General features: G+C 42.5%; 1 protein-coding gene across 2 annotated transcripts in view; it reads left to right on the top strand.

The window, feature by feature from the left end:
- The window catches only part of mctp1b (multiple C2 domains, transmembrane 1b), a 112,067-nt gene that overhangs the window by 16,071 nt on the left and 68,184 nt on the right, over positions 1–27,812 (top strand). For both annotated transcript variants that reach the window (XM_036528562.1, XM_036528561.1), the window contains exon 2: positions 20,754–20,868. In XM_036528562.1, coding sequence (XP_036384455.1) covers positions 20,754–20,868 — 115 coding nt within the window. The remainder of the gene's footprint in view (positions 1–20,753; positions 20,869–27,812) is intronic.

The raw sequence follows: 27,812 nt of genomic DNA, 5'->3' as shown, positions 1-27,812 counted from the left end.
TAGGCATGATTTATGGTATAACAGGAATGATCTAACAGAAGGGAAGTTAATGTCAGAACTAATGTTTGAATTTTAGGTTCCAGTGGGTACTTTAGACATGCTGTAGATGCCTTCCAAAACCTCTGAAAGTTAAACTGTCAGGTTTTTATCAGGGAGTCTCGTTCAGAACAGCAATGATTGGGTAAATATAGATAGATAGATAGATATGAGACATTGTGAGAGGTGTGGCAGCCTTTCTAAATGTTGTGTGTTTTTTTGTGGCTGTTCTTGCCTCTGACCCAGCGCTTTTGATGTGACATCAGCTGTCATTTTCCATAGTTCTCAGCAGTGAGACTGATGTTGTGTGCATGTAAAGCAGCGAGGATGCTGGGAATGTGCCTCAGCTTAAGATACACATCGGTTTGCTCTGTGGACACCTCCAGTCTCCAGTGTTGTATATGTTTATGGAAATGCAGAAGGGGAACTTGCACAATTTATCTCTTATTTTCAGACAACATCCTACGATCTTCTATTTTTTTTATGTCTTTGCCACTGTTCTTGCCACTATGGTGAAACAGCAGTATAGGATGCTCAAAGTAGGTTAAAATATGACACAAAGGAACAAAAGAGAACAAATAATGAAAACAAATAATGGGCATTACCTGCATATTTACTTTTATCTGCATATACACAGCAACATTATTACAAATGAATGCCTTTCCTGGTCAAAAACATTACTGTGCACATGCAACTGAAGGCCATACTGATGCATACAAGTGATGTTACCAAAGTGCTTGTTGCATGATTTAAAGGTCATGAAGCACTGATTTTGAATAAATGAGCAAAACTTTTCTTTCTGGTGTGAAAGGTGCTGTTCTAAAATTATATTCACCTTTGCTTCAGTGTACGGTAACCATGAGATAGATGCACATATTCCATTGCTGCTGTCACATAACCATCATGTGTTGGCTTTAGTCAGGGTGTTCATAAATAGATATAGTGAAAGCTTATCTATTGCTATCTATTGCTCTATTAAAGTGAGGTAGCAACATTCAGTGTCTCACACACACGCAGATAGCTTAGTCTGTTTCTTTAATTGAATCAGTTCCTTGACATTCTCCTCTAGGAAAGGAGTGTTGGAATCATTAAAATGTCAGACCTCAAAATTAATTTCACCCCATGTACTGCCTGAGAGCTGGTGCCAGTAGCTGCATCCTTTTGCTTTGTGAAGTGATTCCAAAATTAGGGGTGGGACCTCTGGTGAAGCTCCATGTTGACTTCTGAATAGGTCTCATTTCCTCTCTTCGCCTTCCTCTAATGCTTACACTAAACACATTCGATTCTCTTGGCTCTACTGCCAGCCACTGAGGCAGGAAATGCACCGAAGAGCCGAGCTAAGTTGATTACTTCCTCCGTTTGCCAGCAGTAACTCACAGTGCGGGCGAATAAAACACCTGCTCCTGTTTCTGTGTGTGCTCTTTACCCCTGTTAATCCCTTGATGAGATTCTGTTAAATGTGGTGCTGCACACTCACCAGCCGCTTGCCGGCATTGACTCTGTTTTTCCTGTAGGCCCGTTTACAGTAATGAGAGCTGACTAATTACTTTTCAAGCATTTCTCGATCTGACTGTAATGCTTCCCACTGCAGCTGGACAAACTATAGGTTCCGGAATCTTCCAGCTGAATAACTGAACTGAACAAGAAACTGATAGGAGGCCAGCATGGGTGGTAGGAAAATTCTGTCAACACTGCTTGAACACAAGAGTATTGCCCGAACCTTCCCTGGAGGATGGTATTCTCCATATCTTGGCCTGCTCATGGCAGCACTGCTGCAGACTCAGGGTCATTTGTTTCTGCATCAGCCAGCCCAGATCAGTTGACCGCCACACATAGCCAAGGACCTGTCAGTATATGGTGAATTAATGTGTGGCTTGAATAAGACAGAACTGATCCAGGTTGATGTTCTCTGCTTGTCTAATACACTGATGATGGTTAGATTATTTGGTTAAGCACAAGGTAGAAGAAGGCTGAGGTTTGCCCTCTGGGCGTGGGGTCTTTCATGTATACTTTGCACAGTTAAACAGCGCATTGCCATTCTGAGAAGATCACACTAGGATTGGAATCTTCTTCATTAAAACAGAGACGGTACCCTTTGTGGTGTTTTCAAACTTTTTTTGAGATGCAGACAGACATCTCTGGAACGAATGCGTCAGTGGTTTCTGTATTATGCGGTGAAATGCGAGGCAGCCGCTGTTCTCGGCAAAGGTCCAGTACGTGATTCGTGTGAGAACTGGATGGGCGTAGAGGCTGAAGGCCAAATCACTCTGTTTGAGGAAACAAATCTGCCATCCAGGGCTGGCTTCTAGGGGAGAAAAGTAAAATGGACGTGTGAATCAAATGGAAGTTTTTTTACTGCAGAATTTGCGCTGATTCAGCCCTTGCTGGGGAAAACCTAGAAAAAAAGTTCTGGGTGTGGATGTCTGTTGATAAAGTATGAAGGCCATTACACACATGGCATGTGCACATGTGCAATGTAGTGTAATGCATGGAAAGTACTTCTTATATTGTTATTCACAGCAGGCCTTGCTCTTTAATCTGAACGTAAAATGAAAACAGTTTTAAACAGAATTTAAAAACATGGAACTTAAGGGATGAGTGTTGTGGAGCAGGAGACCACAGTGACAGCAGGCTGTCATTAAGCTGAGATTGTGCCTCTTATTTTAGAAGCCCACACAGTGTGTGCAAAGTGGCTCATGTTTGCAGTACTGTTTTTGCAAAAATTATAGTATTGTCTTTTGTAATTCATTGATCCGAAAACCCCACTCGGTATAATGATTTTATGTAAAAACAAAATTTGGGACTAGTGTAACTGTAATCAGTGTAATGGACAGCTTTCCTCTACAGTTAACAAAGCTAACAAAGCTGCTAATGAGTGAGCAACATCATGATTATGATGTGTTAGGGAGGTGTTTGTGGTTAGAATGTGTTTAATGACAACTTCTGGAGATTCTGAACAGAATGTGTTGCAATTCCAGAATCCATCAGTGGGTTCAGTGCCACTGGAGTCTCCTCCCTGTTTGCATATGAGTCTGTTTGTGTGGATGTCTGTTGTTTCTGTCCCACAAAGATGACTGATGGATCCTACTGTGCTGTCATGGATACCGGCCGGACAAGGCTATTACATGCAATTCAAAGTACTTGGTGGTCACCAAGGGGTTGGCAGCCTTTTCATAATGTGTGTACCGGGGTAGCGGTCTTAACACATGGTGGGAATGTTTGCTCACCTCCATGGCTTCACTGAGAATGCTCACAGTATGAACCATCAAAAGCCTAGACCAATAAAGGTTTAATTATGTCTGGCTTTCCTATGGGTAGGATTTGACCTCTTTGTCTTAGTTCTGTTTACTACAGGCAAAACTAAGCTGCAGGTTTTAGGGTAGCCTAACGGGGGTCTTTAATGTTAGGCCTAACCCTAGCACTAATCCTAACCCTAAACTGCCATTGGGCCATTTGCATTTACCCTGTTAAAATGAGTGATAGTCAATTAAATCAGATTGATTGATTGATTGACCGATTGACTGATCGATCACTCCTTCATTAAAATGTCTTTGGGCTTTCTGCTCTGCACAAACAAATTCCAGTGATACGTTTTTGTTATGATCAGAAAAGCAGAACAGTCTGAGATTACAATCTTTTCTCTGCCTTTGAAGAAGTCAGAGTGACTTTGCAGTTTGAATAGGAGCCGTTATTTGCATGAACGCACAGGGCAGCGAAGATGCTGGGAGAGCACGGTAGTCTGTTAATAGAATCTGTTTGTCGCAGGTTGAACTCGCTGCCCCTCAAATCAGTGGATGTGTGTAACGTTATCACTGTGGGCTGGGCTGATTAGATTTACTGTTGTGAGAATTGAATCTGAACCACCGCCCATGGGTTCTTTTCGCCAGCGTCTTACAGGTTTCATGCTGAGGACAACATAGTGCAGTTTGAGTGTAACACTCTTGGGGGTCCTCTGCACATTAAATTACCACACAGAGGAGGTGCCAGTTTGACCGTTTTTATTTGCCAGCCATGCTAGTCACATCAACATGATGCCTTTGATTGAAATGTGTCTCAAACACCTGTCTGTGTGTTTCAGACCAGGCCATTTATCCTTAAATATGCAACAGAGAAACAACCCAACAAAAATCCACCCAGCACAGCACAATGGCACACATCATGAATAAGGTCTACTGTCTAGGGTCTGAGTAATCCCCATCCACTCACTGTAACTTGTAGGTTGAGCAGTCACATGTCAACCTTTCATGTCCCCAACCTTTCAATGCCCCCTGCCCCCCGACCCAGTGGCCTCTTAGCTGAGAGAGACTGAATTGTAAATTACCATGAAGGCAACAGCGCATGTATTATAGCTTCAAGACCAAAAGACTAGGTCAGAAATTCCATTTTTATGACCCCTTGACCCTCTGAGGGAGCCACTCCTCTTTCAGAAACAACAGGGAACGTAAAGCCTTGAGAGCTTCAACAGCAGTGACCTGTCTTTCCCTGTGCCTGTCACTGGCGCTGCTTGGAGAGGACTTTCCTCCATGCCCAGCTGAGGCATTCTGGAATCAATCCGTGTGCTTTAATGCTCAAGGACTTACTGTAGTTTAGCCATCGCAGAGAGGGCGGTGATACCTCCCCCATACAGTTATCATCTGTGATGTTATAGATTTGATGCCTTGTGGGTGCAATGCATTAACCAGCAGGGCTCTGGTGGGGGAGGCGACTAAAAGCCGAACAGATGCACAGATGGATGAGGGGGGTGGGCAGCACTGTTTAAGCCATGTCCATCCAACAAATATATAAATATTCTGCATATACAATATGCCAATACTTCATGCATATGAAATGCGGTGGGGTGGAATAATGCTGTTGTATGTGTGGTGAAATATGTGACATCTTGCAGATATATGCATTAATGCCTATTTTAACATCTCGTTTTATGCACGTATTTTTGCGTTTACGTTACAATATATGCCTTAAGAAATATATGAATGTTGTATAAAATTGCTAAAGTTTCTCAAATGTGATGCATATTATGTGTAAATATTAAAATATATTTTGCTGGTTGTTCATGCGCTGTTGTGCTCTACTTGAAGGCAGTAATGAGAGATGTTTTACATACTGCTGCTGGTGGTTCCTTGTTTTTAATAGAAGCCATTGCTGATAAATGAAGGGTTCAATAGACTTTGAAATATTGTGTCTTCTGTGCTGTTGTGCAGTTGAAAGGAACCAAATGAAAGACTATAGGACATAAACCTGAAACAAACACCTCATCCACTTCACTGGCATATGATTCACTGCCCTTCTTGGACTCAGGGAGACTTGTCTCATTCATACACTTCCTTCACCAAAATTACTAAGACAAAAAGGTGTCAATGTTTGACACACTAAAGATCTCCAAGGCAACCAGGATAGATGACATCTTCAGCTGATGAGAAATGCAACAAACTGTCAAGCACCTATAGCTTATGAAGTGAATAACACATCTTCTACACGTGTGTTGGATTTCACTGAGTTAGCTTGAGTTAAATCCTGTCCTCCCTCCTGCACTATACTCCAAGCAAGGCATTTCCTCAACTTTGTACAGCATTTAAATCAGAGTCATGAAATATTGACCTTAAAGATGGATGGACTTTCAAAGTTAGGTTATTGAACCAGAAATGTTCTTCCTGCCAATATTCCCTACAGCTGGCTGGTTCCGCCTTTCAGCACTCACAGTCATTTAGTTGGTGTCTGTGGTTTTCAAAGGTATTGTCATTAGAAAATCATTATTAATATTACAATAAACAATAACATGGTTCTGGTAATAATGTTAAGATTATGTGCTTGGTGTGAATGGTAGTCCTTTGTATTGACTGATTGTGCTGAGAAACCCAGCAGGAGGCTGGTGGAGTGTTTGCAGCAGTGTGGACAAAGGGCAAAAGGTATGGATGCACTATTGCAATGACAACAGGACTGATGGACAAGTGGGTGGATAGACAGTGATGATGTAGCTCTGTAACCCATGTCTAAACCCTCATCTCGCCATTCGTTCTGACAGTACTGTATAATGGTTTTATTGGAAGGCCTGCTTATGTAACTACAAAAAAGTTGACTTCCAGAGCAAATTAGACTAAGGCAAATCTTGGGTAGGATTCAAGGATGCAGATTACGTAAGATGTGCTGTATGGAACATTGGTTCCAGGTGTTGGCTGAGACCATAACACGGAACAATGAAAGTCTAAAAAGTCTCTGCCAGAGGAACAGGGGCTTTGTTGGTTAGAAAAATCAGTAAGACTGACCTGGTATGTATGTCTCTGTCCATTTCAAGATTTGTGTTTGACCGATGTGTGTCACTGAGAGAATAGCGCTCCTCTCAGAGACAGGGTGAGTCAGGGTGTAACGTGTCCTATTGCATCTGAAGCAGGAATGAACATTGAAGTTAGATTGTTATTTCTTGCACTTCACCCAATGCTCTGGCACTGTCCATACTGTCACTCAAACGAGGTGTGTTTAGATCAGCTTTTTATTTCCCTCCTGTCTGCCTGATTCCAGGCCATTCAGTGGCAGTTGAAGCTGTGGGGCACATTAAGTGCTGCCTCTGTTTAACCAAAGGTGACATCGCTGTCTTGTGAAATGGGCGTGGGTAGATGGACAGTTAAGAGCCTGAGTCTCTGCTTCTGCTGGAGAGGGCAGGGAGGGGCTACTCCAGGGGATGTCTCCAGCAAAGGGTCCTGGACAGTCTTCCTGACTCACTCCTTAGTCTGACTGAGTTTAATTAGCTATTATTAAGTTCGTTATACTTAGTCATTACTATTCACTCACTCACTTACACTGACTCCTGGATTCAATCAATATTTGTCCTTAACTCATAATTAAATGTAAGTGTTACTTGCTATTTGTTTGCTTTAAAAAATGAATGAATAAAATAACAGTTGAATTTACTTGAGGATAACTGTTGACTGAATCCAGGGAAGAGCCTCTCCTAGTCTATCCATGCCTCTCTTCAGGTCTCTCTGCATCATGCACCCCTGGTTCTGCAGCCTCTCCACCTGGGTGATCGCCTATTCTGTGCAGTGCTGCAGTGGAGGTAGGAGACCCTCTATGCGTGTGTGTGTGTGGGAGAGAGAGCGTGTGTGTGCGCGTGTGTGCTCCAGAACTACCCTATTCTCAGGCTTCCCCTCCAATAGTGCAGCTAGCATCGGTGGTGGCAGCAGCAGCAGTGTACAGATCTCTATCTGGATGTCAGCTGTGGCTCTGTCTTCCGCAGGACTCAGGCAGACTGTATGTATGCTCACACACCGCATCCGTCACTGATAATGTGGGGTTTGAAACACCGCGCTAAGGTAATCTCCACTGGGGCGAACAAGCTGCCGGGGGCTTGTTCATGCATCTTACTTTAAAATTGCAAACTGAATGAAAACTGCAGCTTAATTATTACTATCATTAAAGCGCAGTATAGATTAGCAGCTCATGTAAGTGCTCCGTATTGGCTTTGTAATGTTTCTTGTTGCTTTCTTTCTCGTGAACGGCAAGATCTGGAGGGTTATGAAAGATGTTTCGATGGGCTTATAATTTTTTTTCCTCTGATTTTATTGCATCTGTCTGTGGCCAAGCGGAAAGAATGTTTCAGAGGGAGTTGCTCTGTTTAATTGAATTGATCAGGTTCATTTCAGAATTGGAGCGTGCACTGGAGCTGAGGCTAGATCAGTGTTAACAAGAGGCTTGTGCTCCTGGGGCAAGGAGAGAACTGGCAGAATCATTCTCAGGGAGAGATGTGTTGACAGCTGACAGCCGAAGTATCAAGAAAAATGCGTAAAAAAACCACGGAAACTGGCAAATATGCAGCCATGTGTTCGGGTATAGCAGCCCACTTGCCTGTAGCTGCAGAATAACAAAAAGTGTTGTACACAGTATCACATTGCTTTATAAACCTGTTTACATATTAAATGCTATAATGCTGCATGGCAGGTTTTGACATTTGCAAATGCGTATGCATGCATGCGCATGTGCATGTGCATGTGTTAAAATTGTGTATCTGCAGGGCAAACGTACACACACTGTGGAAGTGAGAGCGGTCGTGGGCTAAGGGTGAGACTGGATGGGCATTGGGCTTTTGATGGAACCCCAAGCTGTCTTGGTCACCTTTTTGAGGTGAAGTTTATTGTAGTGCAGTTTATTTCTGTCATCTATTGTAGTAGGATGACGGTTATCTTTTACACTGCAGGGGAAGAAGTAGAAACTGACATAATTTAATGAAGGCGTTGGACTACAGCATAGACTACAGCAGCTCTGCATTGTTCTCAGCTCCAGCTCTCAGATCCACAGCAATTAAAAGACCTGGTGGCAATCATTAGGAATCACGTATTACAATATTGTTTTAATATTCTGCATACACAACTGTCACATCTGTCCGGGTTGCTTTGATTCTCACAAGCAGTTGATTCTTAAAAGCACAATTAGACATGACTTGTTTTACACAGTGGTTTTTTTTCATATTTTCTTGGCTCTTTTGTCTCATTATGCATTATTACACTCAATTGAGTATGCTACATCTTCCGATGTTCTTAGAAGAGGATTGCTCGATCTTTGAGTATTTAAACAGCATTGATACAAGCTTGATTCTCCTCCAGTTTTTTACCACAATATGGGGTTGATTCTTGCAATGGTAGTTCTTTCAATAAAGCCAAACTGTATTACTCAGCATACACTAGAACACAGACACCACACAACAGAGGACATGATATTTGTTAAATTGTAGGGTAAGCCAATATAACCAGCTCTCAAAGGTAGGAAGTGACCAGCAAGCCAAAATATGCAACGTTGGAGGTTCCTCCTATATAAAGTTGTTTTTAACTGCACTTCTTACAACAGTAGTCAATTTGAATACGCTGGAGGTAAACTGATTACGATGGCAACAAGATGAAGAGGCCCACAAAGAGTAGGAAAGGTATTTAGCACAAGTGTCTGTGCTCTTCAGCTTACTTGTCACATATTTTTGGGAAGTCATTTGGTGTGCATATTCACCGGCCCCACAAGGGAGAGCAGCAAACATAATTAATGATGTTGTGCATTTGATAAGTGTTTGCTTAATTCGGAGTATTTGTTCTGGGCTGCCTCTTATGGAGGGGGTGACTCAGAGAGCTAATGAAAAGTGATTTTTCCATTGACGTGCAAGGGCCCATTTATAGTGGTGGGTTTTGGGTGAGCTTTGTGCGCTGTGCAATGCTTAACTGCTCCCACACTACATTACTTTTCATGCCTTTTGTTTTCACTCCTCCATTAGTTATCTGTAAATGACAGCTCACCTAATACGTATCGATTCTCGGCTGGCATCTTTATGGCCTGACATCAAAAGGCCATCGACACCCAAGCAATGGGTGAGAAACACATTCTCCAAGATATTGTGTTTTTATTAGTGTTTTACAGTGGTATTTATTACTGATTGATTTACAAAAGGGTTGGACGACACACATTGGGATGGTTGACATTATCATTAATGCAACACCTTTGGTCTGATGCCTGAGAAAAGGCTGGCACCTATCTGTCAGGACGGGGTCGTTGACCCCCATGTAGATGTCAGATGTAGACATTGTGGATATGAGGAGTGAAGATGAGCAGGTCAAGGAATTATCTGAGCAGCTTATGTGAGATATCTGTAAAAATGAGATATCTGTAAAAATGTTTTAGCCAGATAAGTGGTGGGAGCTTTTTACTCAGCTGATGTTACGGTTTTTTTGATGCAAATTGTCTGCCAATTTTCCCAGCCTTTGAAACAAATTTCAAGAGAGTACCTTCATGGAATAAAAACTATTCATATGAAAACACATTTAACACAGAAAGGAGCTCATTATCGCATTCCGCCTCATGCCCATTCTCTGATAGTGGAAGATAGATTAGCGTTGACTGACCTGAAGGCACCTTTTTACTGCGAGAGCGTGCTCTCTCTCCTCCTGTTCGGTGAACACTGTGTGTGTGTGTGTGTGGGGGGGGGGGGGGGGGGGGGGCTGGGGGGCTTGATGAAGCGTATGACAGATTGTCCCTAGCCTCGCCACATTCTGCAGAGTCAGTACCTTGCATTCTACTGTGTCCCTTTTCTCCCAAAACTCACTCCATGCTCTGACAAAAACAGAACTACTTAGCTCTCTCTCTCTCTCTGACAGGATTCACTAGTTTTTAGTTAACTTAAAGTATTTGCCTATCAGTTGCTGCTGCTTTAGTAATGTGGTGCGCTGAGTGCTGTCTTGGGAGTTTTATTTAACTCTCTTCTGGTGGGTCGGTCTGACCTTGCGTGTCATGTGTCTGAACGCTCAACCGTGCTGGATCCTGAGTCTGCATTTCATTCCCTCAGCAGTGCTGTTCGCCCTAGGTGACCTGTACAGTGTGGGCTTAACCTTACTGTTGTTACCGCACCATTTATTACAACATAATCTTCTTCACATACTGTGAATGAGATGACACACAAAGCCAAAGAATTAATTCCATTTCCATTAAACATTTCAAGGGCCATAGTAGATCCAGGTTAATGAAAATGTATAAGATTCTTCTGGTGTTATACACAGCCCAAGTCACATCACACATTAGTCACAATTAGCCGCATTTTCTGCTACTGGTATGCAGGTCAGAGATACTTCAGGGGTCAACCCTTCTCCTGGCAGGCCTTCAAACAGGAGGAGATATGGTTTAGTGCCATGATATCCTGCAGAAGCAGCAGGGTCCGCTTGCAATAGAATTGGGTCAGAGGGGGATTGGAGCAGTGGGGATGGGACTGTAAACCAGCCATTCAGAGGTTAACTGTACTCTCAGATTGAGAGGGGATGACATGATACATGAAGTGCTGTAGTGACAGCGATGAAAGTGTACCTTTTCATCCTCATAGCACCCTAAATAGATACTCCAGGTAAACAGACTTTGTTAGACAGCTGTGCACCGCCAGATCACAGCAGAAGCACGGCAATACATTTCCTCTGTTTGAGTGCTATGTTTGAATACTATAATACTTTTTTATTCAACATCAATTTGCCAAATAAATCTGAAAAAGTACCCTCAATTTTGTAAATCTTTACAATTAAATCTTTAGCTCAAATCTAAAATTTGAAATGTAATGCGCTATACTTTTTGCCCTCACGGATTTTTGACATGATAATCTGTGCTACTTTAATTGCAAAGTGGGGACTTGGCAAAAGCTTTTTGTCATGCAGTTTTATTCTAATGGCAAGGTTAAACATTACTGTAATTTCACAGCTGTTTTTTAGAAATGGATTTAACAAGCCACTGCAATGTTTTAAATTGGGGAAATAGGTTTAGAAAAACAAACACCCACAGATACTCAAATAATCAGTAATAAATTGGACTGAAAACAGAAGAAAGCTGGTGGATATTGTGATCAGTTGAATAGGTTTGGATGTGGTAGTATTCTGTGTACCTATTACTGCATCAGATTCAAATTCAGTCATGGCTGTATTACCTTTGCAGTAAAACCAAGCTTAGTCATAGTACTTATTACATGCTATTTTGCCCAATTGGAATGACGCAGAGAACATTTCTCTGTTGACTGATGAAATTGCATTCTGATTCTGAGTGTGTTAGTAGACAGCGTAGCATATGCATTCTACATTAAAAGGTTGTACTTAGCTTTGATGTACTCCCTGCTTCCTTCAGTTATAACAGACTGCTATTGATGGACAGTTTTTTATTTGCTTGATCCAGTGGGCTTATGAGATGAAGCATTTTTTGATAAAGAAAGAAAGCAGTCTTTTGATTAAGAAAGCTTACTGATTCATGGCAGCTGTTATTAGGTAATATTTTATAGCCTTATATGCTTTACATAGGGATAGGGGGTTGTTTGCATAGTCTGTCCTTGCAGTGATGTATTGGGAATTGATCAATAGATTGGTGGATCTCCTTCTAAATCTTTCAGAAGAAAGGATCTACTACAGAGATTTACGTGATTCTGAAAGGTAATTGATTCCATGGTCATTCCCGATTGGCTGGAAGGATTGGTCTGAGGGGTTCCTGGGTAAATGTGCAGCCACTGTTTGCGAAACTCAGCCTGAGGGGACTACATCTCCTTAAACACCAGCAGGTCTTAGGCTGCACCATGCTAATTGGATTCAGTAGACTCAGGACTTAGAATAAATAACAGCTGAACTACTATTTTTACCACGGTATCATTTATATGCTGTAATCAGCTTGTGCGGTCATTATGCTGACTGTGGTGTGTAGCCTGCCTGCTCTTGAGAACTCAGTTTGTATGCTTTTTGAATAATAAACGGCAGGGCACAAAACATTTTCTTAAAGGTAATAATTTTGCTTTGATTTTGAGAGGGAAGTTCCATCACTCAACATTCCACGACCCAGAATGCACCATACTTCACTTTGTCGCCAGACTCAATGTCATGTGTTAACACTTTTCATTATGTGTCTATAGTTGGCCTTTAAATGTGTTTTGTAACTCATGTGGTTGTCAATTTTCATTTTAAGAGCTTCAAGGCTTTTTCTTTGAACCATGTCATCACAGTTTGTTCCATGATTTACCTGTCATCAGAGCACCCCATGGTGCTGGAGAGGAACAACAGTTATCATCAATTCTAATGATTTACATAGCACATTTCTGTAGGCAGAGATCAGCTATGAGGAATGACCCTTGGGGGTTAGTTATAGAAGGCAAGGAACATCCTTTCTACCGATGCCACTTACTCTTGCATTCCATTCCTCTGCTCTTCTCGCTGCTTTCACTTCACTTCATCAGTTTTAATCAGCACTGAACTGATTTAAGGACAGTGTATTTTCAGCTGATTAGATTGTCCCCCGTGGAGTTACATGGCAGCTTTACTGGAGTCCTTTACCAGATCCTGACATGCAGCACAGACGCTGTGTCCCTCTGAGTGTGGGATTATTCCTGGAAAGTTATCTGGCTCTCTCAGACCTGGCCATCAGGACTGTGGTGTAAAATCCCATTTCTGACACATGAGAAATCTACCACTCTCTCATGCCGACTGTGACAAGTGAACACCTCGTCTAATAGTGTTATATATTTCACATAAGACTTTTAATCTAGATCTGCATGCCTGTGATTACACGAGTTTTGCAGGAACAGCATATGAACATACTGTGCACGCTATATATGATATTTTTTAGATAGTGTTGTCACGGTGTAGTTAGCATTGGCGATGTTGTCACTGCTCAGGTCTCCATATTAGGGTGGAGTAATGTGAGGTTAGCTTGCTAGCCTGTCTGTTTTGTTCCTTATCACACACACACACACACACACACATACACACACACACACACACACACACACACCACAATAGTTATTCTGCACTCAATGGCTTGTGCTCATTTGGAAAAATTATGGAAAGATAATAGTGACAATTTGGACCCAGTCTTTTTCTTCCCCAAGGGTACCTGCAGCCGTCTCCTATTCTGAAGTGGAGATCTTGTTTGTAGAGTACCAGGTTTGCTACAGGAGATTGTTACAGGATTGCCCCAATGTCATGCGTGACATGAAAATCCTCAAGTCATGACTACATGAGCGATTTCTTAACGGGGAATCTAGGCACTTAGGGCAATATGTTCAAAAAAGAGGAACCACCAGGCCTCCTGGGACTGGCTTTGTTAATGATGGCCTGCTCTCAAGCACTATCTGTAGCCTTCTCTGACCTGTGAAAATGCTGGAAGAAATGCTGAGGCTGCATTTACATTTAGAAAAACAAGAACTGGGGGGTTAGCCAAGTCACACGGTAATAGATATTTGAACTGCCATTTGAGAGGCAATATGATTTTTATTAAAATATGGATGGTATATTTAGACTTTATGAACCTCATGAAGGGTGGAGTTGACATGTGCTGTCAATCACAGACTTGTGTGAGCCAATTAAAAGACTGTTTTATTCGTATCAGAATGCTATGATGTATTTAATATCTGTGAGCCACTGAACACACTGTAGCTCTACCCATTTTTGGGTCATGATGCTTTACCTGTCCATCAGTGCAAACAAGGACAAAACCAGTTTGGTGACGTAAAATGCATCTAGATTTTAATGCTCATTGCATTCTGCTGGATTGAACAAGCCTGAGGACAGTGGACAGTGTCTGTAAATGTGATAATCAACATTTTGAATGTCTGAGAATACTGGGCTCGCCTCATTCCCAGGCGACAGGAAGGCCCTGATGTTCCATTGCACTGCTAATGCAGTTTGTGTCACAAGAGGTTGATGTATTTTTCACAAAAGAGTCCATTCGCAGCACTGTTTAGAACGGCATTATCGTACAGTGGTGGGTGTTTCCCGTGGTTGACTGTTGCCGGAAGATGGTTATTGATGGATGAGGGGGTGTCTCCGTGACTAATGAAGCCGTCTGGAGCAGCCCTAAGGGATGGAGATTTCTGCGTCTCTTAACACCTGGAGAGTAGCACCGCAAAGGGTGACTCAGTACCATTAGCAACATTGCTCAGGGGGATGGTCATGCAGGATGGCAGTTCACAAACTGACCCTAGAACCAGAAGTTTACAGGCTCCAATCCCCGGAGAGGCACTGGTGCTGTACCCTTAAGGAAGGAACACAACCTGATTTGCCTCAGTAAATATCCTGCTGTGTTAACAGATGACATGCAAATATTCTGGCCGTAGACCAGGGTGTCCGCTAATGAAATAACAATTGACAGTTACAAGTTGTTTAACTTGCAACACTTTCTAGTCGTAGGTAAGTCACAAGTCTCCATTTAGTTTTGCATTGAACATTTCCTTTTGCACTCAGAACTTTTAACTGTTGAGTTGTGATGATGGCAGTGGGTTTTGGTGCCAGATATGAGACGTGAAAGCAGTGGGTTTTGGTGTCAGATATGAGATGTGACAGTGTGTGAGAATCGTCCTCTTTGTTCGTCCCTGCTTCTTTTCTGTGTCAGCTGATTTGAATCCCATTTGATCATGCAGTCATTTGCCCTCATTTTAATCGTTTCCATTTCACAGGCTGAGTTTGGCCTCATTGAAGGAGTTACCTGCCACACTGCGGCTCATTTTCCTACCATCCTTTTGTGTGTTTCTTCTGTGGTTCTCACCCGGCATCCTCCGACTGGCTGGTTTGCCGGACTGGCAATTAAAGTGCAGTGTTCCTGTGGCTTCTTAAAAATGCTGATGTATAGGGTTAAAATAATAGGCCCCATTGTTGATTGCTCACAGCATTTCTCTTTGAAAGCTGTGTACTGGCAGGTAATCATGAGATGAAAATCGCAGGTGCTGTAAGGACACGTTTACGACCACCCTGGGACGTCTGATCGGTGCCCTCTGCTCGCTCTGCTGCACGTGGGCTCCCAGGGATGGCGTAATACATCTTCTGAAATAGCCTGCTTTACTCCCCATTAGAGCGAATTACTGTCCTGGCTGGCCCGGGCTGATGAATTCAGTGCCAGAGACATCAGTGCCGGGCTGAGCTGCCAAATCTGGGCAGCAATCCCTGGATTCCCTGGAGAGCCTTTCGCAGCCCTGCTCCAGCCCTGCTCCTGGTACATGCACTCCATGTACACAGATCAATGAAGCGACCTGCGCCTTGTCTACGGTTTGTCTCTCTGGACTCCTCCAGCTCTCATGTAATTGCAGAGGGCTGTATTGATTCGTCCTGATGTATCATGTGACCATGCGGTTCATGTTGTGGTGCAAGAAGGGAGGGGGAGTAAACAGCGGATGATTCATCAGCACTGCAGTATTTTTTGTGTTAAAAAGCAGCTTAATTGAAAGTTTCATGATAAAGGTGCAGGATGTTCCTCCCTCATAGATCACGTGAGCATGTTTGTGATCCCTTATGTGTTTACGAAATATGAAATTGGTGAGCGATGATTTCGACCGCTGTCATGACCGTGATTTGGGATGAAAATTCTGCATGTTAGTATGACGTCATCCCTGCATAAGAAAGTCTCAGCATGGTTCCTAATACGGTTATATATTGTCTTCACGAGGTGTTCCCACTTTCTGCTGGCAATTTAGACTGTGTTTGAAGCAGGCTGCACTGGTTCTGTCCTTGATGTTCTCAGGCTGCTCTGATCAATTGGTCTGAGAGCAGCACTTTTCCCTTGGTTTCCAGGACTTCGACAAACTAAGTGGTTTGCTCCCACTGGTTGTAAGTCACAGGCAGTCCATATAGGCTGTAGTTCGGATGGGTGTGGGTTTGATGCACATGATTTTTGACAGTCCTGGAGCTGGAAGTGGGAAAAATAGTGGAGAAGATGCTGATTAGCATCATTGAGGAGATGGACTGAGTTCCGAATGCTGATTGGAATACAGTGAGAGGAGATGGGCTGTGGTTCTGAAAGCTGATTTGAGTGTGCCCGTGGCACCACCTGCAGAGATGGAGGCGTGGGCCCCTGCGGGCCAGCCCTACAGGATGTCCTGTCCCTGATGGATGATGCTCCTGGCAGAGCTGAAGAAATCAACGATTGAAACCCACGCGTCATGATGATGAATGATGAAGTAATGCATAGATACATAAGCTCCATAAATAACAATAGAAAAGGAGAGATGGATTTTTAAAAACTTGCTGGCAACATGTTGTAAATGTGATTGATCTCAGCAGCAGTGACTCCAGTTTCTGTTTTTGTACTAAGATACTAGCTGTACAGTAATGCTTTAATACTGTATGTGCAGACATTTAGTCTCTGCTGATAAGTAAGCATGAAATGATTCAGCTCACGATACGAAATGTCTGCTGAAAAGGAGTTCATGATATGATATCGTGAAGCGATATTCTCCTGAGAAATAATGCTGATCGGAAAACAAACATATATAACACAATTAAACAAATTTTCCTTTTCCTTTATCTTCTTTGTACGTCAAACTGTGCCACACCACGCCAATATTCACGATGCGCCACAGGTTTGAGTGCCATATCACTTTTGTGAAAGATCCATAATTTACTGAAATTACCTGACTTTATATAGCTGTTGAGCTATATAAAGTAAGACCGAAATAATTCAGTTGTGTTCATTACATGAAAACACCAATTAAAGTTGCCTACTCCCTACAGCATGCCTACTGATAATCAATCAGCAAGAGCCCCATAACTGGCACTGTAGCAAAGCATTGCACTTATGAAGGACATCTAAATGTATACAGTGTTGAAATTGCAGCGTTTTAATTATATGGTTAACATGACATAGTGCGGAAATACACTATAGTCTCACTGTACAGCTGTGCTTGAATACCTGTGATACGTTGAATGCCTGTGATATGATGACCTTTCTGAGCAACAATCCAGTAACAAAGGCTAAATTGCCTCTTGTTAGTGTCAGTCCCTGTCCTTTTCAAGAGGCATGTGTGATTGAAAGGACAATATCCAATCAGACAAATCACTCTTTAAAACAAAGAGTGCGTAACATTTCAGGGTTTAACAAGGCCCTCTCCATCCATGGGTGTCTTGGGACATGACATCAGCAGGGCATTCTAGGCCATCACTATGGTGATCCAAAAACCTAGAGGAACATGTGATCATCAGCTGGCTAATCAGTTTTAAGGCTGTGATCATCAGCTGGCTAATCAGTTTTAAGGCAGTTATGCATTTGTGGCATAGACCCTAGAGCAATGGATTCCAGAGCCAAGCTTTGTGTGTATGTAGCCCAAATTGTGGCCCTGCTGTTGAATATGTAAGGATGGTATTTAACCCATGGTTCTCCTGTACAAATCCACCTGCTTAAACAGGCTATAATGTGTAAGCATTGTACTTTCAACTGCAAGTTGCCCTTGATAAAGGATGTCTGTCCAGCTAATAGTCATAATATTGGTAAATGTTCACAGAATGAATTTCAAGCTTCAACAGAGCTGCGCTTCCCCAGCCCTTAACAGCATAAAAATAGGAAGTTTCATTAGTTTTATTGAAAGTTTCATTGATGAAAGTGAAAACTCGACTGCTGTTTGCGATTTAGAGGAGGGGAGATTAAGTGGATTGCAAATTCTTGTTATCAGCACTTTTTGTGTTATTTTCACAGTTAAATCAAGCTCCTCCACGCACATTTCCTCTGTAGGTAAATCACAATATTTCTAAGACCTTGTGATTTTTTGCATGGATGACAGCCAGAAAGAGAAGGGCAGCAGTCTTTATATTTGATAACCAGTAGCCAAGAGAAAGTGACATGGGTGGTAGATGCATAGGTGTTATAGGAGGCTGTATTAATATTCAATATCATAACATTTTCTTTTTGTGATAGCATTTGTCAGAAATTTGTATTCAAGCCATCATGTAGACCTGTAGGTCTTTGTCAAAGGCTCTGACACAGCCATGAGGTGGTTTGAAATGGCCACAACGCTGATGCAGTTGATACCAGATCACCTGACAGGTTAAGGCAAAACTACCTCAGTTTCTGGGTTGGGTGACACTAAACAAGCACACAGCCTGCTCAGGTTGTTAAATAAACAGCTTTCCAAAGAACACGGAAGTGTGTTCCCTGGCTTTTATTTGAGTAAATTTCCGTGTGAAGTCACCCGAAGTGCGTGTCATCAATCAGAGATTAACACGATCTCAGTTCTGTTTTCACTATGTTATTTGCACTCACTCATGGTGCGTGTCAGGACTGGTAATTAATTAACTGATCTTACAGTAATTATTCTCCTAATTAGCATCCCTGAAGTGTAATCTAGTCTCACCCCTGATTGGCTAAAAGTGCAGCTACTATGCTTCCCCAGCAGCGGAACACAAAGGTGTTCGATTGCAGATTCTCAGGTGCTGGCTACCTGCCATAGAAGTCAACCAAAAAAGCAGGGACGTGTTCATTATTTGTGCAGTCAGTTGGGCTGCAGTTGGAGGCATCAGATCTGTCAGGTATGACAGTGACCAGTGTATCACAGAGGCATTGTGTGTCATTGGAAGGGCAGCAATTGGCTTACCTTAAGATGAATGAGACAGCAGACAGAGACACTGATCCAGACAACGGAGGTGTAGAAGAGAGTATATCACTGAATGGACAGTGAGTATTACGCAGCTGTAAATTAAGGCTTTACTGGGAGACGGCCTAACTCTAATGGTGTACTCCTTTGGCATCTGGAAAGTGATGGCTGCTATCATGTTTAGATGGTGCTTATCCTGCTCCTTTTTGGAAAGGTGGGCCAACTGCAGGGAATCCTAGAAGTCATTCCCATTGAAATAAAACAGCAAGCAATAAAACAAACTTTGCATAGCTCTGTGGATATTGAATTGCACACCAATAAGTATCAATAAATGAACACTCTCTTCTTAATGGTATATCTATTCAGTGGCAGTAAATTCTCATGCTGTCTTCATTTCACATTTATAATAGAAACTTGTAGCCCACAGTGCGATGCAGTCCATGTAATGAATATTAAGCTCAAAATCATGCAGAAAACAACCCTTACCATCTGTGGAGGTGCATAACATTAATTGCATCATTGACTTCCATTAAATCAGAGACTTGAATCAGGAATCTGTTGCTGGCTGAGAGGGAGGTTGGATGTGGAGGCTGACAGCTTGTCTATAATGTTATTAAGTGGAAGCCATGCATTAAAGCAAAACATGGCACAATGCATCAGAATATGTCTGTGCTACATTTTCTGCATTGTGGAGGGATGGTTCAGAACTTCTTAATAGACTCATTTAAAAAGACCCACTTAACATGGTATGGGTATGGGTAAAATGGGCAGTTAAAACATCTATATCTATATACAGTATAAACAGAACATTCCCTCCAGATAAATGAGTTGTAATTGGGTAGGTTCTCCACTTCAATCATGGTTGTTATTTGTCGAGTGCCTCAGCTGCATAGTGGACTGACCACAACAGAAAATGCATTGAGAATAGATTGAACAGGCCAGGGACCAATGCATCACAATGTGAATACCATCAAAAATTAAACATAATTTTGTATGTAAACCTTCTTCATACAAAAGATGAAACTGTGCCAGATGAGTGCGGTCATTTCCATATGCTTAAAGTTAAGGCTGGGGGGTCCTAGTCATTATCAGTAAAAGGAAGCCAGCGCTGGAGTATCTCTGTATCATCTCCTTCCTAGACACTGTATGCTGCTCAGAAGCAGAGCAAGAGCTACTTCTGAGTGGTCAAGATTCTCGTTCCCCCTTCAGTGATTTGCTGTGTTTTCTGTCAGTCAGAAAGCCCTGCCCTCAGATTGCTATGTCTCTGCCCCAGGCCACACACTGTATTCTACTTCCACAACCATGCATAAAACAAAACAAAAAAAAAGATTATATTATATTATCCAATAAACATTTTGGATCCAGCATGATCCACACAGCACATGCTATAAACTCTTAGGGAGTGGTCTTGTTTTTAAAATATAATGTCAATGTGACTACTTATCTGAAATTTTTGAAAACTTGTGAACCCACACAAGTTGTAGCTTGAAAGATTATATTTAGCATTTCCTGTTGTAGCCTTTCACAGCTGGCTTCGGCAGAGGGGTGCGCACTTTAATATAGGCTGTTGTTTGAAACACATCACTCAATGCAACTGAGTAAATTTGTATTTAAAAACAAAACAAAACGAAACAGAACGAAAGTGATCTATTACCTTAATTCTTTATCTGAGCATGTTGTAATTCACAGGGCGGGGGGGCTGATGTTTCATTATCCCCTCTGAAATAAAGTCAACGCCTATAGCCAGACCTTTTATCACCACATCTAGACATTATTTCTGCTTTTTCTCTCAGCTTCCCTCCGAGGACTGGAGATGATTGTTGTATCAGACACTATGCTGTGCTGCGCGATGCCCAATTACTCACTCTGACCCTCTTCTGACCCACAGGGCATCAATATAGTCGGACCAAGTAATGCAGATCCTCCACTGCCGGCTCCAGGCATGTATCAGCTGGACATTCTGCTGAAGAAGGGGAATAATTTAGCCATCAGGGACAGGAGAGGTAAGAGCTGAATGTTCATATGTATTTCACCGTATCTCTCGCACCCTCGCTCCCCTCGCTCCCCCCGCTCTCTTTCTTTCTTTCTTTCTTTCTTTTTCTCTTTCTCTCCCTGCTTCTTTCTGTCTCCTTCCCACCTTGTCTGTGTCCCTCTGTTTCTTACTCTTTTTTGTTCCCTCATCTCATCTCAATCTCTTGCCATCTTTCTCAGTTGGTCTCTGTCCCTCTATCTCTGTCTCAATCCCCTTGACTTTGTGGATGTCACAGTGCTTATCGCCAACCGCTTACCACTCTTCCTTTGAAAAGCAGCGGGTTTTCTTTAGACCTGACAGACATCCCTGTCAGGTCTGTCATTGTCATGTTCGTCTGACAGGTCTTTACACTTGCCAGTGCTGCATCAGGAGTTATAATGGACAGTAATGCAGTGTCTAATTACATAGGGAGTGCAGCACTTCATCTGCTGATAACAGCCTTGAACATGTAACAGGACACATTAGATAAATGGACCCAGATACATTAGCATGCTCATCCGTGGGAAAGGGGGAGATTCACCTTTCATGAGCTCAGGTAGGCAGGTCTTTAGCTGTCAGTCACCTGACTGCCCCTGCTTCATGGTGTCATTGGAGGTGCTTGAGGAGGGCGCATCAGAGCTGAAAGGTTGCCTGTGTGGGGTTGAGTTCCATGTGTCTGAGATCACAGTCTTCACGGGAATAGAAGTGAAAAGAATGTTGATGAGACCTAACTGAAACGTTTGCGGTTTTTTGGTGCACTGGGACACCAGGGACACCCTCTCTAAGCGGATGCTCCAGTCACACAGAGTGGCAGGTCTCCAGGTAAAGGGAGTGCTGAATCATTGGTGGGATCCTTATTTTTTTAAAGCAGTGTAATTTTATTTTTCTTAGCTGCAAATTGTTGAGCTGAGACTGTCGGAAATGCCTTGGTTTTGACTACATTAAACAGTCAGGAGAGATTTCTCTTTGGGAAGGCCTTTCCTCCCAAGAGGAGCTGTCTCTGCTCGCGGGAAACGACCTTGAATAAATCATCGCGACGCCTTGCCTAAGCAGAAAAGAGACGTCTCTCTCTCTTTCTCTCCCAATGACTCTTCCTTCATGACAGCTTTATGGCTTTTCAAATGGTTTTCTACTACCCAATGTTCCAAGCTGCTTGTAATTCAACACAGCAACATCACCTGTGTCTATTTGCCACCCAGTCTGTGATTGGCTGGCATCTCACACCCAGGCCCCACCTGCGGTTATAGTTACTAAAGTGTCCACTTGGTTGGTGGTGAGCAGGGGCTTGGTGACAGGCATACTTCCCCTCTGTTTTGTCAGCAGTGTTCCACTGATGCTTTGTGTCCCTAATGGTAGATTGTACCATAGGGAGCTATTCCTAGGTCAGCTGCAATTAATTTCCTTCCTCAGGAGAGAGAGTGAACAGGAGGCAACAAAGAGTAACACTTTCTATGCTACCCTAGTCATAGGGATATAGCAAGAAGTTTGATACAGTTCATTGTCAGTCTGCCTGGTGTTTCCATTGGTCTAGTCACCAAGTCTTTCATTGGCCAATGAAATGTACAAAGGGAGTATTGTGGAATAGCTACTGTTGCCACAGAGTTACTTACAGTGAGAGGGTAAATGAATTAAAACCTCCTAGGTCCAACTGGCTGAATAATAAATGCAAACAAATGCTTTCAGTACTTAGCATTGGGTGACTGATTTGTGAAAAAAAAGGCCTTAATCACTAAACCATGTCTCACATTGTGTTGCCTCTGTATCTTTGTGGAGTTTAATGTGTGGATGGCAGTGAATAAAAAAACTATGAAATGTAGCATCTGCCCCATTGTGTTTGCATTTATAATCGGTAATTACGAACTGCAACATGTGCCTTCTCACAACCACAGGATTTTTGTTCAGACTCCTTCCGTCTTTGCTGTCTTCTGCCTGTAATCTTCATTGTACTGTGGCAGAGTGAATCAAATAAATAATGGATGAGTGCTCACTTTAATTTTCTTGCTGGAAGATGGCTGATACTAAATAAGTAATTTATTTTTGACCTTGTTTTTGATGAACACCCACTAGACTAGACATAATAGAGAACACAGCTGAATTCAACTCTAGAACTAACTTTTAGAGGAAGTGATTGGGTAATTGACAAAAGTTCAAAGCTTGATATTCATACCCCGTAGCTGTAGCCCCATCTATATTCTCAGGAAACCTGTTTTCAGGACATGTTCCACAGCTCGTCCAGTGCAGGTTGTTTATGTGCGTTGTGCTCATTGCTGCACTGTACATAGCCCGCAGGTTTTCCACTGCTAGGGATTCTGAGTGCGCTCGTGTCAGGGATTCCCTGAATGATGGTGTTTTGGAGCAGCTGCAGAACTGTACTGGGTTCAGCTCTCAGCAGTGGGAAACACAGCGTGAGCCTATGTCATCTCAACCGCTGGCTGACTGCATAACCTGAAAACACCGGGGCTATAAATAGACCCCCCGCTTCCCTAGTATCTGACGGAAAGCACGCGTCGGGTTATGCAACTGTACCTACGTGTGACTCGTGAACACCCCAGTGCCTTTTCTTCTCTGAGGAGGGCACGATTCTTCTTCAGATCACGCAGAGACTGAGCCAATCTATTCTCCTGAGGCCGAGTGGGTTTGGAGCCCGCTAATCGGATCATTGTTCATATCCTGGTAAATTTAATCTCTGCGTATTAAATGAGTCATCATTATGCAAATTGCATGTCACATTTAAGGGCTTCAGTGACGTATGCCAGTTACTTGGCTTGATGGCTCTAACAGGTTTATTTTTCACTCCAGGGAATGAGGAAACTTACAACATGTGCACATAGAAAGCAAAAAACCCATAATTACCTGGATTATTATTCAGTTTTGGTCTGTGTGATTCCCCCTTCTAAAAAAAGATCATGACTCAATTTTCCCAAAGCATCCCTCGTGATTGTGTTCAGTTAATACAGAGGTACCACATGCATTTGTACATAATCACAGAAGTCAGAATATATCATCTGAAAAAATTCAATAACATGAACCAATGTGTTATTGCCCATAATATAGAGGGAATACCAGAGTGTCAAATTGGATTTTGAAAAATTCCAGTCTGAGGCTCCACTATCAGTTCCATGCATTCACCTATCTGTGAAAAAATGGCACCATGTTGTCAAGAAATAGATGTAATTGCCACATTTAAAGTTTGAAGATGATTCAAACTTTATATCCCCGCTGGGCCACTGCTGCTGTACCCTTGGGCAAGGTACTTAACCCACAATTGCCTCAGTAAATATCCAGCTGTATAAATGGATAACATTGTAAAAAACAACTGTAACCTATGTAAGTCGCTTTGGATAAAAGCGTCTGCTAAATGAATAAATGTAAATGTAAATGTAAATGTAAATTTATTGCTTATCTAATATTAAGCATGCTGGCAGGTGTGATCACCTGTGTTTGGAGCACTGAGACAAGTGCAGAAAAGGCCAAACTAAGCCCCCCTTGTACTCCTGACCACAGGGCACATATGTGGTGCTGTCCAGTATATGAGCTTCATTCGTTTTGTTCATGTATTTGATGTTTAGTTCATTTCTAATCTTGTGTACATACAGTTGTACAGTTTCTGCATGGCAAGTGTATCACTGTTACAAAGTATTTATTTCAGTGTATAATACCAGCTTTGCATCCCTCTAACCATACATCTGAACGATACATGTGGAATGGTCAGAAACTCACCTACAGAGAAAGCTCTGCTCATACCTTCTTACTACTGCCATTTAGAACCTCATCAGGGTGATGTCTGATGCACATCAAACAGCATGTTTTAAATATACTAGTGAGGTTAACCCAGTGTGCATTTGGGATTGGAAAGGGGGAGAAAGTGTATGAGGGTAGGAGATGACAGGGGGTTGTGATGAGATGGCTTCTAATCAGCAAAGTGCCTGATATGAGATGTATAGGAGTTGTACGTTGTCTCATCATTAGAGTCATGGGTATGAACACTGAGATCCACAGCAGAGAATAAACTGGCCCACTTAATGCATTCTTTTGACCAGGTCATCCTCATATATTCCAACATCCTATGAAATCCCTGGATGTGAATATGACATTGCCCAGTTAGATTACAGTTTGCTGGCTAGCTGTGAAGATTTATTTTCCAAGCTACTGAGGAAACAAAAACAAGAAAAGAATTGCTTGGTGCTTCCTTTCAGAGTTCTGTGATACATCATGCATTAGGGTGACAGCTTAATTCAACCTTTTTTTCCGGCCAAAAACAGAAAAGGGAAATGGGCAGAAATGGAAAGAGATGAAGGGAATGTAAGTTGTTTACGGGACATCTTCATAACAAATGACACTATTTTCTTGTCCCAAAAACATAAGCACTGAGCTGATTCTCTCCGGTTAATGCTGCTTTTGTCATGGTACTTCCTGTTATCCGAATTTTTCCCTTAGAAATGTCACAACTGACTCGAATTTTGAAATGGGTTGGAAGAAAGAATTTGTTCATCTGAGGTGTGCAGAAAATTAGCAACATACCCTGAATTTTCAGGCTGGGGTGAGCAATGTGAGTTGTGGAGAAATGTAGTTTCACTAGTCCATTTATTACTGAGGGGATTACGTCTGGCTCTGTCTCTGTGTCTCTGTTTGCATGTCCACATCCAAACAGACACAGTAATGAGATGTCAGAACAGGAGGTTGAGGTTACATCAGAGGGCCAAAGGGTGTCCCATCCCTGATTGCATTCGATTATGATTGCATTTATGATTTACTGTGGCTTGAGAGTCTGCACAAAACAAAGAGATTAACCTGTACACTGGAACCTGATTCACTCAGATATTTTTAGTACGAAAAGCTAACGTCTGGATGCTCAGGAGTTTGGTGACATATCTATCACAGTGCTGGGCTGCTGTTACAGGATGTTTGGACACTCTTGACATTCTTGACATGACATGTTTATAATCCCACCCCATCCCCCTTCTCCCCTGAACTCGCTCTCCATGGTGATTCCCATGGTGTTGTATTTCAACCTCCTTCTGTGTGAACCTCAGTGATGCAGTTGCTACAGCCACTCCCCAAGCACAGCCATGAACACAGCTATTTTGCAGTTGTTAACTGGTAAATTTCAGGCAAAGGTTGGACCATCTTTCAGCTGTTAACTGATAGGTTTCAGGTCATGCTCACGCTCCTTATGGTCTCTTGTGTTCAGCCTTTGTCCAACCTTTGTGATTTCACTCATCCCGCTTCAGAGACCAAGAAGAGGCTGCCACACCTTCTTCAGGCATCACAAACCTGCATATTCGCTTAAACAGGAAGGAAGCAGAATTCGCTGTCTTTTGTCACTGTGGTCTGGCCTCCTCTGTCCCCTTCCTCCCTTTCACCTACTTGGTTGAAATAGTTTATACCCTGGTGGAACATCTGTGCCTCAAACTCCTCTGGTAATCTACAGTGTTGGTGCATTGACTGCACTGGTTTTAAATGTAATTATGTAGTCATTAAAATGGCTGAATGTTTGTTTTTGAATGTGTCTTCAGGATCCTTAGTTCTGTGTTCTAATTGGATAATTGTCTGTGTGAGGAATGCATGTGAGAAGCAACCTGTTGTTTAATGAGCCACACCAGTCTAATCAGCTCTATGTTATACAGGTCAGTGGATGCAGAGAGATGAGCAGTTACTGTAGTTATCTTGCTGAGGCTCTGTTGGTGTGCTGTGTGCCAGGTTTTTCTGGCATTAAAAAAGTTTTTGATTTGTAAATGGTCTCCGTTCCCATTTTTATGGGCCGACACAATCATTATAGTTGCAATCATATAGTGCAAGCAATGGAGCTTAACTCTCAAGGAACTGACCTAGTCTTCCCGTCGCCTAATTTGATTGGCGGCAGTCTCAGCAAGCATTGACTGAATATTAGATACGGATATTGTTATTATTATCATTACACTGGCTAATTGGAACCCCTTTGCCCACATTGACTCCTCAGGGGGCTAATTATTCATAAATGGTGCCTGCTAATGAATATAATGAAGTCCTTCCAAAGTCACTGTCATGTTACATTCTGGAGTGCAGCTTCTGGGGCAGCTGCGCAGCAGCTCTCCTCTGTGGTAACAGGCTGATGTGTAGCTGAAGAACTCTTTAGATCAAGTTTCACGTATCCGTCAGTTTGTGTTTGTGGTTTTCCAGCACTTCCATCCTCGTTACAAATTGCAGTTTCAGGAATCCGGCCTAACTTTGTTTACCGTACACTGGATACTGATTCGATTAACCCCTTGTGGTGTTAGCGTCACGTCCTCCTCTGGAAGGTCACAGCCCATATCTGAGGCTGAATAACGTTGTATTGTTATGAAGGGCGATTCATCTTCTCACAGAAGCACAGACAGGTGGAGATTAAAGCGGGGTGTGGGCAGACTGCAAGGGGCTACACACACAGAACACAGAGAATCATTTCAGTGTGTTTGTAAAGGGAACACTCTGTAGGCCTGGATTGGTGAGATGTAAATAAGGCACCCACACATGAATTTAGCTCACTTTCACTGGGATGGCCTCCTTGGTGCCTTTCACACACATGCATAATTAATGATGCTGAGATGACATCTGCATATGTAATAACTGTATTATAATCACATTGTTTTTACTTTGGAGTCTGTGGGTCCATAGATATTTTATGAGAGGGCCGGTCATAGGATGGAATATTGCCTCTTACAGTATTTTAATATTCACCATGAATTGACATTTTAATGATGTGTGTTTCTGCGTTTTATCTCCAGCATTCCTGAGAGGCGTACAATGCAGTCTAGAAAATTACGCATTCACCAGAGGCAGGTGCCTCATCAAAGACGATGAGATCATTTAGTTGAGTGCCTTCTCTCCTCTGTTGCTGATGTGCGGTATCTTTCCAGATTTTGTAGTCTGTGTTTTTCCACAACCCTGCTTTTTCCAATAAAACACAAGTTCAAAATA

Source organism: Megalops cyprinoides, chromosome 5 (genome assembly GCF_013368585.1).
Source record: "Megalops cyprinoides isolate fMegCyp1 chromosome 5, fMegCyp1.pri, whole genome shotgun sequence".
Taxonomy (NCBI): Eukaryota; Metazoa; Chordata; class Actinopteri; order Elopiformes; family Megalopidae; genus Megalops; species Megalops cyprinoides.
This window is presented reverse-complemented; position numbering and strand designations above follow the sequence as displayed.